This window comes from Echinops telfairi, unplaced genomic scaffold (genome assembly GCF_000313985.2).
Source record: "Echinops telfairi isolate 266 unplaced genomic scaffold, ASM31398v2 ScPeMD7_18;HRSCAF=68, whole genome shotgun sequence".
Classification (NCBI taxonomy): Eukaryota; Metazoa; Chordata; class Mammalia; order Afrosoricida; family Tenrecidae; genus Echinops; species Echinops telfairi.
Window position 1 is genome coordinate 30,333,792 of NW_022103915.1, and position 13,053 is coordinate 30,346,844.

The 13,053-nt window shown below is 43.7% G+C and overlaps 1 protein-coding gene across 1 annotated transcript in view; it reads left to right on the top strand.

The window, feature by feature from the left end:
* The first annotated feature begins 2,671 nt into the window (after window positions 1-2,671).
* The window catches only part of NEK9 (NIMA related kinase 9), a 35,942-nt gene continuing 25,560 nt past the window's right edge, over window positions 2,672-13,053 (top strand). The window contains exons 1-7 of the mRNA XM_030885057.2: window positions 2,672-2,845; window positions 4,974-5,029; window positions 5,554-5,624; window positions 6,949-7,054; window positions 8,747-8,878; window positions 10,738-10,848; window positions 12,129-12,193. Coding sequence (XP_030740917.1) covers window positions 2,803-2,845; window positions 4,974-5,029; window positions 5,554-5,624; window positions 6,949-7,054; window positions 8,747-8,878; window positions 10,738-10,848; window positions 12,129-12,193 — 584 coding nt within the window. The 5' untranslated portion in view covers window positions 2,672-2,802. The remainder of the gene's footprint in view (window positions 2,846-4,973; window positions 5,030-5,553; window positions 5,625-6,948; window positions 7,055-8,746; window positions 8,879-10,737; window positions 10,849-12,128; window positions 12,194-13,053) is intronic.

Consider the following 13,053-nt stretch of genomic DNA (forward strand, 5'->3'; position numbering starts at 1 on the left):
GCGGCCCGGCCCGGCCCGGCGGGGGGCGGCTCCTCTGCGCGGGGCTCCCCGCCGCACGTGCACCCGGACCGCACGGGGCTGGCTCTGCCCACTAACTGTCCCGTTCGTTCTTCAGTCCGGGACCGAACCGGGCTCGGGGTCGCGGCCCTACAAAGAGGAACGCGCTTTATGGTTTAAGGCCATGCGAAGAGGCATCTGCCCTGCAGACTGTAAAATCGGGGGGTGCCGGTGTGAGGTGTGGCCAAAGCACCCGCCCTCCCGGCCGCGCAGCTCGCCACGGTCGGGGTGCGGGGTGGGGGGCCGGCTCAGTGGACGGGGAGCCTAGCTCCCGGGCCCCGCCCCCCACCCCTCCCCTGGGTGACTGCTGCCGCTGCCCTTACCTTGAACCCTCTGCTGGAGACGGTTCTGGAAGGTCGTTGGGAAGTTGGGCGTGTGTTGGTTTCAGCGGGGGGTCCCCTGCAGTGTTCCGGCCCGGGACATACTTTATGGGTATTCTAGGCCATGGCTGCTGAAGCCAGGGTCCTCCTTAGAGGGAAGGATGGCGAGACTTTGTCCCGCGTACTATGGACGTGTTGTCAGCGTAGACCAGTCCCTGGAGAAGGGCATCCTGCTTGGGAAAGGCGAGGGGCAGCGAAAGAGAGGAAGGCTGGATTGACACGGTGGCCGCCAACTGTGGGCTCAAACCTAGCAATTGTGAGAGTGGCACAGGACTGGACGGCGATTCGGGCGCTATGAGCTGCAATGCTTAACCTTTGAAGAGGGCACTGCGATGCCTTTGAAAACCTAATGGAAGCATCGTAAACTCCCAGCCTCCCCCTTAAAAGAAGCCCTTGTTTGCACGAGTACCTTATATACGCGAGTATAAGGCGACCTGAATTTCAGCCAAGGCACCTAATTTTACCACAAAAACTGCATGTCACATGTGCTGAAAAACTCGGCTTATATTGGAGTGTGCGTGTCTCTCTGGGAGAGATCCGTGGATCACTGAGCCCCACACTAAGGGTGTTCACTGTGCTGAAACCCTTTGGCGGTGACTCTTCTTCCAAAGTCACCTGCACACTGGGTTTGGTCACTGTCTTAAAGCTCAGCCTTTGGGACAGTTGGACATTTAGCCAGCATCGGTGATCCAGACGCAGTCCTGTGTGGTTTTCAAGAGATGGGGAGAGAGGCGCTTGGGTGTTTCTTTTTGATTTCTGAGTGCTACATTAATGTAGTGTTAGAATCACTGCGGTGACTCAAGTTTTTTTTGCGCTCACATTATGGGGTCACCGTCAGTCGGCATCATGGCCGCTAGCTGGCCTTGCTCTTATCTAGAATAAGATAAGAACACAGTGTGACTTACCTGGGAAGACTAAACAAAAATCACCAGTGCCATCGATAGAATGAGATAGAAACCCAGTCTTCTCTTTTTCCCAGATGTTGTGGTCAGCGCTACATGACTGCCCTACATGACTGCCGTCCCAGCATTCCTTTCCTCCACAGCCCCCATTGTGGCTATCAGTACCTGGCCATAGCGTGCCTCAGCCTGTGGGATGTACCCCTAGCTCACATATCTGTGTTTGGGGATATTTTATTATGTGGTTGAAAGTTTACAGAACATGTTCGTTTTCTTGTCAACAGTTTTTATACCTTTTGTGAGTGACATTTGTTGCAAATGTCCCTTAGTGTAACCGTTTTTCGCACTTCTACCCCAGGGGCCTCCATTTCTGTTTGCCCAACGTTCCTGTCCCAGCCTTCAGGACTTTGGGGGCAAGTGCTGCTCTTTTAGTACTTCAGAGGTGTTACTGTTTGCTGTATAGGCCTGTCTATTGTTGGGCTGAAAGGTGGTCTCCAGGAGTAGGTTCTGGTGGTGTAGTGGTTACAAGTTGGGCTGCGATCCGTATGATCAGCAGTTCAAAACCATTAGCAGCCTCCAGGGCAAAAGACAGGACTTTCTAGGCCCACAGGGGGGGATTGCCATGAGTCAGCATTGACTGAAGGCAGTGAGGTTTTTTTGTTGTTTTTGAGGCGTGGGTTCATTTCCAAGTTGGAAGGCTATGTAAAGGACTGTAGTCTCGGGTTTCTGCAACCTCTTAGCAGACCAGTAAGTCTGCTCTTTTGTGTAATTTGTGTGATTTTGAATTCTGCATTTCACAAACACTGCCCAGGACCCTCTATTGTGATCCTGATCATAGGGTTGGTAAGATGGTTGAGCACCATCAAGTTCTTTTGGCCTCAGATTAGTGGAGGCTGTGGTTCCTGTTGGGTCGCTGTTTCCTTGAATCTTGATTTTTTTCATTCTTTGCTCCAGGTAGGAAGTAACCAACTATTCTATCTTTGGTGGCCATTTCCATACTATGATTTTACCAGGATCTGACATGTATGTCACATTAGTGGGGCACAAAGTAAGAGCATCTTCAGACTTTCCCTAATCCTGCAAAAAATCATCATCATTTGTAGGCTTTTAACTAAAGTCTGTTCATGTTTCTTTTAAAATATCATTTATGCCCCACCAGCCCCCACTCCCCAAATCATTGTCTTGTAGGTGATGTTCACGTTCCTTTTAAAGGAAAAAAAGTCCAGCCTTTGCTCATGGCAGACGCATGCTTTCTAGGCTTGTTGGCCCCGTGTGGATTCACGCATTGCCATGTAAGAGGAAAGCACCAGGCCTCTGTTACTGTGTTGTAGGATGACTCACTGGTTGTGTGGAAGGAAGTTGATCTGACCCGACTGTCTGAAAAGGAACGGCGTGATGCCCTGAATGAGATTGTGATCCTGGCGCTTCTGCAGCACGACAACATCATTGCCTACTACAATCACTTCATGGACAATACCACCCTGCTGATTGAGCTGGAGTATTGTAATGGTAAGCTCAACTCCAGACTTCCTCCAGGCGGATGCTCTTGTGCTCACACTTCCCTGGAGGAGGAGGAGGAGGAAAAAGAAAAGGCCTGCGCTGAAGGCTTTAAACAGGTTTCTAGTGTGTGAGACAACTGTCAAGCCCAGGAGAGTTTTGAAGTGAGATACAGAATGAGGGCAGGGAGTGTCCTTGCATACTTAATTTGTCTCTTGTGATTATAGTTCCCTCTCTGGTTGGATTTTATGTTCATTTTTAAAGGTTTTTTTGGTTTTTGTCAGGAAAAGATGTTAACCAGGCATTAAAAGCAAATGGCCTGCCTCTGTTGATACAATACCTATGAAATTGTATAGGTGATACAAGAAGGCTCCAGGAGATTCCTGGGAAATTCCATAATCTTCTGGCTCCGTTTTCCCACAGACTTTTTGAAGCCCCTTCTTAATTATTACTGACTTGAGCTATAGCTGTCTTAGTAAAAAGTGGCTTTTAAAAACAACAGTAACTCATAACTGAGCAAAAAGGATGCCTAGAAAAGCCTGGCCTTCCTTATCCGGCCTCTGGTTGATGTGTACTGTGATCCGAGCTTACGTTGCCCAGATAATAAGAGAACAGATCTGACTCCGTCTTTTAAGCTCTGACCTCAGGCAGGCAGCTTCTCTGTGCCTTACTTTCCTCATATTTAGGTTGTACCTACCTCCTAGGATTGTTATATTAAGTGAATTAAGGTATGTCAAGCCCTTGGTTTGTAGCAGGTAGATGACACGTGCTGTCCTAGTTGTCAGGATCCCTGGTGGCACAGTTACTTAGGTGTTGGGCCACCCACCACAAGGTCCGAGTTTGAGACCACCAGCTGCTTCTTGGGTGAAAGATGGGGCTTTCTACTCCCAGAAAGAGTTACCGTCTCGGAAACCCACAGGAACAGTTCCACTCTGCCCTATAGCGTCACTATGAGACGGAATTGGCTCACCAGCAATGAGTTTTGGTACGATCTGTTATTCTCATTGCACAAGAGAACCTCCACAGCCCTTTCCTGAGGTGCATGTTAAAGAGGTCTCAGATTATTTCTTCATCTAAGTCCCTAAGAGAAAGTTTTAGACATCTTAATCTTGTCTAGATTTTGTGTGTTATGACTGTTTCTGGTCAACCCCAGTACTATGAAATTGTATGAAAGACTTTTGAAGTAGCAGGAACTTCAAGTAGTTAACTTCCTTTGTGGTTAGGAATAACTAGAATAAATAATACATTTAATCAAAACTGAGCTTCTGAATTTAAGGGGAAGGGAAGTTGTAAAGCTTAGCCAGGACTAGAGTATAATTTATAGTTGCAGGTAGGAAGTGAGATGAAGCATAGTAATATGTGGTCAGTATTACTTAATAAAAGGGAGAAGTGCAAAGAATTAGGGGAGGGAGTTAATGGTTACATTAAAAATCTGGGGATGAGCCCCCAATAAAATGATTTTTTTAAAAGAAAAAATAAAAAAAAATAAAAAGATAAAAGACTAAAAAAAAAAAAAATAATGAGAAAACCAAAAAAAAAAAATAATAAAATAAAAATCTGGGGAAACCTTTTCAGTGAGAAGTAGGAAAAAAAGTTATCAGTGATATATATACACATGCATATACATGTGTGTATGTGTGTATATATATACATATATATATGTATTTATACATCCTGCACATCCAACACCTTATGTCCCAGGTTTAACCCCAATGTTGTGCCTGTCATACTGGGAGAGCTGTTACAGAAATACGGCAAATTCCTTAAAAAGGAGTCTCAGGAAAATCATTTGACTTCAGAGACATTCAAGCAAATGTCACTAATCGAGTATGACTGGAATGGTTTTTACACTAATCTTTTCCAAAAATGCCTCCCTCCCATCTCGTATTGAACTCTTAATAGGAAGGAGAACCTTTGCAAGATATTTCTGAGAGAGGAGGACTTGTTTTGAAATGTCAAAAAAGAGGAAGAGATGTTTTCTTTCTTTTTCTTTTCTTTCTTTTTTTTTCTTTTGAGAAGCCGAATCCTCCATTTTCTTGTGACACCTGTTAAAACCCCATTGGATACCACCAGGTCCTAGCTTTGGCTGCTGTTACGCAATTCAAACCAATCTCAAATAATCTCTCTTCTTTAATTGCAGGAGGGAACCTGTACGACAAAATTCTTCGTCAGAAGGACAAACTGTTTGAGGAGGAGGTACTGCTGTTCTTGTGGAGCGACCGTGAATAGTAGTGTTGTGACTGGCATTGACTCTTCCCACAATGAAGAGTGTTCTTTTCCTTTTGTTCAGAACCCTCCCAGGCTCTGATTGATATTCATGAGAAAGGAAACCTCTAACAAGGAAGCTGTCTAACTGCTTCCTAAACGTTTTACCTTCACGTCATGATTCTCTGTGGGCTTTTTTCCTGGTTCTCTTACTGCATACTGGTATGGTTTTCTATACCTTTGCATTTTTTCCTGGGTTTCTTTCCACAAGTCTGCTTCACCATACTATAAGTTTTAATGATATGGGAACTACTATATGATGTAATGACCTGCTTTTTCTTCTGACTCCTACCACCTTCTTTGCCTACTCAACCAACAAGCAAGAGATGTCAAGTCATTTGAGTCGTAGCCTCTGGTTGCAGCTTCCTTTCGTGTGTGTGTGTGTGTGTGTGTTTATGTAAGTGGAATTTTGTCTGTCTTTCCAATCCCAACTATAATTTCCTTTGTCTTTGCAGATGGTGGTCTGGTACCTATTTCAGATTGTCTCAGCGGTGAGCTGTATTCATAAAGCTGGAATCCTCCATAGGTAATGAGCGAAGGAAACTTACCTTACCAGGTTGATTTCTTCCCACCAGCCCAACCCCCACCCTGGCCCTTTCACTTTTCTGATTAAGCCATGAAAGCTTTTCCTTCTGTGTAATTTAGAAAGGAAAGAGTGCGTAGTGAGGGATGTCATCGTCACTTCCTGGGGTTAAACCCGGCCTGTCTTCCAGGCAGAATCTCTCCAGTGGTAGCTAAGTAGCGCCCCGCTCATGTCCTTTCCAGACATTTTTCAGTTCACTTAATTCATTAATTCATCAGCAAAACCTAGAAGTTGCTACTAGAAATGGGATTAGATTGTGTTGGATTCCCAAAATATAATTTCTTTGAGTAGTAATAGTTCAGTGCTTCTAATTTATAACTGTTCTTTTAAGTGAGAAGCTTAAGTATTTTGTCCAATTTAATTGTACAAATTGACCAGATCTTTATGAGGGAAAATGCATCCATATGTAGTCAGAAGAAGGGTCGTTACGAGGACACCACTTTTCAAGTGAGTCATTGGCCATTAAGTGTGAGATTAATTAGAATACACTAGGGCCTCTTTTTGTATCGGTTGGTTCATCTGGATCGCTAGTGAATGCCTACTGAGGCATATTACTGTTGTCTGCCAAAGGCGACCGGTGTATTGCTCTGGCTAATCACATCTCTTCATAAAGGAAGCCAGAGTGTGAACCAGCGAGGCTTATTTTGTGTTACATGTGGGTCATTAATGTTTAGAGAAACAGCCTATGACTTTATCTAGATGACTTAGCCCACTGGGCCCTGGTGGCATAGTAAATTACCGCAAGGTCAGCAGTTTGAAATCACCAGCTGCTCGGCTGGAGAAAGATGAGGCGTTCTATTCCCATAAAGAGTTACTGTCTCAGAAACCTTCAGGGGTGGGTCTGCTCTGTCCTGTAAGGTCACTGTGAGTCAGAATCCACTTGATGGCAGGGAGTGAGTTGGTTTGGTTGGTTGGTTGGTTGTCTTTGGAGTCACATTGCTGCTAGGACATGCAGTCTCCTCATTTGCCATAACAGATGATTTGAAACTCTGGTAACCAGCCGTTAAGTTGCCTTGACATTGATCCATCCAGTGCGGAAGTGGTCGTTGAAGAGGCAGTGGACTTCATAGGAATTAGAGTTTGGGGGATGGTCCCTTTTCCAGTCTCCACGTATGTGTGCAACTGATGACCACCATGCTGACGATCCCTTGGAGAAGCTGAGCCGTGGTGGCCCATTCAGTGTTCTTCTGTCTGAAACCTGCATGGGGTTTGGGGTGAGATCAAACAGTTGATTATATGAGTTTAATATGCAGCACCTCTTTTTCAGAGATATAAAGACATTAAATATTTTTCTGACCAAGGCAAACCTGATAAAACTAGGAGATTATGGCCTAGCAAAGAAACTGAATTCTGAGTATTCTATGGCTGAGACGGTGAGTGTGTGTTGCTCTTCATTTTCCTTTCTGCCCTGTTCCTTTTCATTACCGTGGAGTATAACTATGCCCCCCAAATCCTCCACACTTTCCTCAGTATTCTTGCAGGTTCTCCATAGTCTGCAGTGGCCGTTTTTGTCTGGGCGCCTAGTGGTGTCCACGTGACAACTCTGACTAAAAACCTTGATAAGAGCACCGGAGTGGGTTTCTGTTTCCCTGTCCAGTGCAGTTCTCGTAGATCTCGGTATGTCCCTTAAGATTTGAACTCAAAGCATCAGGCAACTCTGGGTGTGTTCTGTTTGCATGTTTCTGATTCTGAGAGGAAGTCCTGTGTGACAACGCCTGATGTCTCGAGAACAGTCTTTCGTATCTAACACAAGCTGAAGTGTAGGCCTCCCTTCTCAACCAGTCTTGAGAAAGACAGAGTAGAGGTAGGTATACAGTGCTCATGAGGACAGTGATCGCCTCTTTTTAGGAACTGCAAAACCTAATTACTGCTCTTCTGGCTTCACAGTGTTTTATCCTTAAAAGAACTAGAAGATGTAAGTTAATAAAAACTAATCTGCTCTGATGATGTGTTTTGATAATGTCAAGATAGGTCTGCAAGCAATTTAGAGACATCTAAGGATGCTAATGAACCAGGATTGGGAGTCTCTGTTTCAAGAACTTGCTTGGTCTGTTTGGATGATGTTGGCTAAATTGAGCTGCTCAAGAAGCAATCGTGTCCTTGTATGGGCTTTTCTCATCAAGAACAATCGCTCAAGCAAGACTTGACTGTTATTAAAGCCAGTTCAGTACTAGAAAGGAACGATAGGGAAAATAATAAATGCCATGTACGCCATCTGAAAATATCTCCTTTGCTGGTTAAAGGTGCCGTCAGTTTTTCTAGAGCTGCTGAGACACATGGTGTCTCACATCTTGGGAAAGGCTTGACTTCCCTCCAAGACATTAATGCCCAAGCCTGTTCCTGGAGTCATAAAAGCTTCCCTGGCTCTGTGAGGATACCACTTTCAAATTGAGCCGTTTCAAAAGCTGTATTGCAGTGTGCATTTTAGTTAAAAATGTGTGTCCCTTCTTTTCAGTCGTCATTCCCTACTGCCACTACAATAATGCCTGGGCCAGCTGGAACCTGTGTAAGGCCGGAAACACAAATATTTTTCATGAAATAGAGAGCAATGACTGCACCCTGTCAAAGGCAGAAAAAAATGCAAGACCTAGGAAAACCAGGCAGGCCGTAGCATTGTAGTCCCCACACCTTTCACTGTAAATCTCTGTCCTTGTAATATCTGTAGTGGGCTTGAGTGCCTCTGAATTCTGGGAACCGGAGATATGGACCCTCTGAAATTACCACAGAGATTATACTGATGTAAGTGGCCCGAGAGATTTGGTAGGAATAAAATTTCTCCCCTTAGTGGTATCTCCTAAGAATCATTTGGGGGTCTGCTGATAAATGGTGGCACAGCGGGTGAGCCGCTTGTCTGCTAACCTTAAAAGTAAAGGCAGTGTGAACTCAGGAGCCATGAAGATTTTACCGACACAAAGATTTTCAGCCTCAGCTAAGCACTTCTACGCTGGCATAGCACAGCTAGGGGTTACTTACTAGGTCCTAGGAAATTTATTTTTGCTGCTGGAATGTTTAATACAGTTGTCTCAGAAGAGAAGTTATTCTTTGATTGTTTCTTTGTTGTTCAGCTTGTGGGAACTCCATACTATATGTCTCCAGAGCTCTGCCAAGGAGTCAAATATAACTTCAAGTCTGATATCTGGGCAGTGGGCTGCGTCATTTTTGAATTGCTTACGCTAAAGAGGACATTTGATGCAACAGTAAGTTGGTGTATTATCCCCGCTTTGTCCTTGTCATTGAGAGTCAACATCGTTTATCCTTAGCTTTGGCTTCTTTTAACGACAAGTAGGCAAAAATAACCAGGAGTCAGTCACTGGGTTTGTAGTACATTAGACTGCTGTGAACCAGACTTCTTTCCAACTTGAGGACTCCATTAGAGTTACCCTCGTCTGAGCACTGTGCTTGAACTGGCTCTAGGATCCACTATGTGATGCTGTCCCCTGGAGATGCCATTCACTTCTTATGCTTCAATTATATCACTTTTGGGGGTTTTTAGCTTTTTTAAATCATTTATTGGGAGCTCTTATAGATAGAGCATTCCACAGTTCAATCACATCAAGCAGTATTGTACAATTGCTAGCACAGTCAGTTTCAAAATGCATCACTTTTTTAAAAACTAAGGCAAGTTCATGAAAGACTTATTGAAGTATTTTGATCTTTTCAATATAAAATTACACCTTGTATCTCTTCTTCAAGATGCCATGATTTATAGACAAATTCCTGTACGTTTGGTTGTTTAGTAAATAACTAATTTAAAGCAGTGCTTCTCTAACTTTAATGGGGTGACAGAAGACTCACCTGGGCTTTTGTTAAGAGTGCAGATTTTCTCATTAGAATTCAAATAGAAGCCTATCTAACCATAGTACCATGCTCCTCATATCCTGCTACTCACTAGAAGGGAAGGGGGTGACTTTTTGAATATGGAGATAATATCAACGCTGTTTACCTTATGCGATGGCTGCTTGTAAGAATTATGTAAGATAATATTAGAAAATTATTTTAAAAGCTATAAAATACTTTACAGTAGAGTTAAGTAACTTCATAAGACCGCCAAGCCAGCAAATGGAAAAAGCAGTGTTCAAAATTAACTTCTGAAAATGTTTTGAAAATGATGATGCCAACATCGGTACAAATTGGCTTGATGTAATTGATTTATGAATTGTGATATCTGTAGGAGCCCCAATAAAAGGATCAATTTTTTAAAAGTGCAGGTTTTCTTTCAGTAGGTTTTGGGTGGGGCCCAGTAGCCTGCATTTCTAACGAGCTTCCAGGTGATGCTGCAGCTATGGGTGGAATGAACCACTCTGTAAGTAACAGGAGTGGATTCACAACCAGTCTCCCCTATAAACCAGGTGTGAGAGCTTAGGCAAGGCCCTTTTGTTTCATCTTCTATTTTGTTACCTATAAAATAGAAATACTACGTATGGCCCTCACAGAGATGCTCTGAGAAAATGTCAGATCAAGTCATTTGCCTTTCATGAAGCCACCTTATTTTCCTGACTCCTGACACTTATTCTAGTATATTATCTAATTTCCCTAAATAACATAGTAGAAAGAAAATGGGCCTCTTTTAATTCATATACCAATTAGTGATGATGATAACCTCCTTGCAAGGTGTTTTATAAGGATTACAAAGGATCATGTATGAAGCCTGCCTGCTTGGTGCCTAAAAGTGTGGCATTATTACTATCATTATCAACATTATCATTAGTATTTCCCGGCTTACCTATTGCATTAGTAAGAGTCAAGAGAGATACTTGAAACCAAGAAGCACAACCAATCTTGCCTTCTTTTTTCTGGGGGTTCAGTTGAAGGGTCATTACATCATGTGCTCCAAGCCTTGTGCTGTGTGCCACACAGTCATAGTTCTCACTACATGTTAGCCAGCCTTCCATCTCATGGCAGCAGTGCATCCCTGACCTGCTAGTAGTCATGAAAGAACCATACAGAACTGGTGCCCCTTAAAACAGAGGTCCACTAGCGTTTCAGAACCCCTACTGAAAGATGGTAAAATCACCTTTCTGTAACTGGAACTAATGCAGTCAGCATTTTCTTTTAGAATCCGCTCAACCTGTGTGTGAAGATTGTACAAGGAATCCGGGCCATGGAAGTTGATTCTAGCCAGTATTCTTTGGAACTGATCCAAATGGTCCACTCATGCCTTGACCAGGTAGGTGAGATTTCTTCATTGACTTCAGATTAGTGTTCTTCTTTCCTCGTTGTGTAGGCCATAACATAGATGAACCTACAAAAAACCACATCAGCTTCCCAGGGAAGGATGTGTTTCTGGCTGTATCCCCGGAATAGGCATGGTTAATTCACAATGATTTAATTATTAATTTGTGAAGGGAAAAAGGGTGAGCCAATCACAGTGATCAACGTACAATACACGCACACCCTCGGGGGGACAAACAGCAGAAACGTGGGTGAAGGGAGACAGCAAACAGCGTAAAATATGAAAATAAAAATAATTTATAAATTATCAAGGGTTCACGAGGGTAGGGAAAGGAGGGGGAAAAGAGGAGGTGATACCAAGATCTCAAGTAGAAAGAAAATGTTTTGGAAATGATGGTGGCAACATATGTACAAATGTGCTTGATACTATTGGTGTATGGATTATTATAAGAGCTGTGCAAGCCCCCAATAAAATGGTTTATTAAAAAAATAATTTGTGAAATGTTTTGCCATCTAAATTGTGCACCATATTTATCACTGTACATTTCTGTAACTTGATTTTATAAAATGAGACTCACAGGTTTTTATCATTTTATAAAATTACACTCAGATTTCCTAATGTGTATAAAAAAAGAACCCTGGTGGTGTAGTGGATTCTGTGTTGGGCAGCTGCTTGCAAGGGCAGTAATTTGACTCCACTGTCCTCTCTGAAGGAGAAAGATCGGGCTATCTCCTCCCCTCAAGACCCAGAGAAGCGGTTCTCCTCTGCCCTATAGGGCCGCTATGGATTGGAATGGACTTGAAGGCGGGGCGTGGGGGCATGTGTAAGATATATGTAGCTCTGCTGTCTCACAGCCACCGTGCTGTGCAGAGTCAGTATGATTCCAAGTCTGGCCGTAAAGCACAGGCAGCAGAATCACCAGGGGATGGGAATGCAGTGTACAGGTTAAAAATGCAGATTTCTGGGCTCTACCCCAGATCAAGTGGATCATACTTTCAGTGAATGAAGCCCAGAAGTCTACATTTCTGAAAGCCACTGTCTAACTGACCAAAATAAGGAAGGTATATGAGAAACACCCTATCCATGTACAAGTGTTGGTGATAATGAGATGATCAACATGAAATATATCATAAAGAAGTGCTGTCTTTAAAACATGAGAATAATAGTCTTTGGCTAACTTACCTACAGCCTCTACAAGGGAAATAAAATGCCTCTTTTAGACTCTACAGTGCACTTCCCCTTAAACGAAAACTAACCCCATTTTTACTTTTTAGGATCCTGAGCAGAGACCCACTGCAGATGAACTCTTAGATCGCCCCCTTCTCAGGAAACGCAGGAGGTAAAAGATCATTGACCATGAGAGACCTGAGCCAAGTGCTGCCGGAAAGGGTGGTGGTTCCTGGTGTGGCTGCCCTAGTGTTATTTTTGCCAGCATCTCTGCTTTCATTTCACTCCTAAGCCTGTGGTGAGACCCAAGAGCCTTGTGCTCCATCTCTGCATTTTCATCTACACATAGCATTCCAGTGTAGTGATTAAGAGAGACGACTCTGGGTTCAGACACCCTCTGGTCTGCATCTGAGTTCTCTCAATCTCTTGGTCAAGTTAGTTAATGTCTCCTTTTCTCTTATAAGATGAGGTAGGTGAGAACGAAAGGGGATAAATATATAAAGTGGTCAGGCTAAAGGGAGCTTAATAATTGTTGGGGTAGGCTTGGGAATGTGGGTTGGACTTTATTATTTTGGGGGGGTGGTTTGGACTTCATTGTTTGTAGTGCATTTGTGTAGGTGATAGATTGGAGTTGGAGTAGCCTTCAGAGCCCTGTGGCCCATTTCTCAGAGTCAGACTGGGTTGACTTTATAAGCGTCAGTCCATCTCACGGCCCAGAAGTGGGAAGATTGTTCTTTATGCTTTTATGGAGGAGACTTCAAACCTCAACTTGAAGGGAGAGGTCATCTTTATCCTCCTTAAATTCCTTAGTGTGCGTTTCATTCTGGTGCAGTTTTGCTGGGCTCCCCGTCTTCAGCACCACTCAGCTGTCATCCTGTCACACTGCGGCTGGGCACTTGCTGTTGCCTGGTAACAATCAGCCTCCAAAGACGCTCTTTCTCATGCCTGCCTTAGACCTGCATGCGGAATTCCATCAACTTCGTTATTTGCAGCATACTTTTACCTTCTTGTGATATTGAAGTCCTCCTTTCT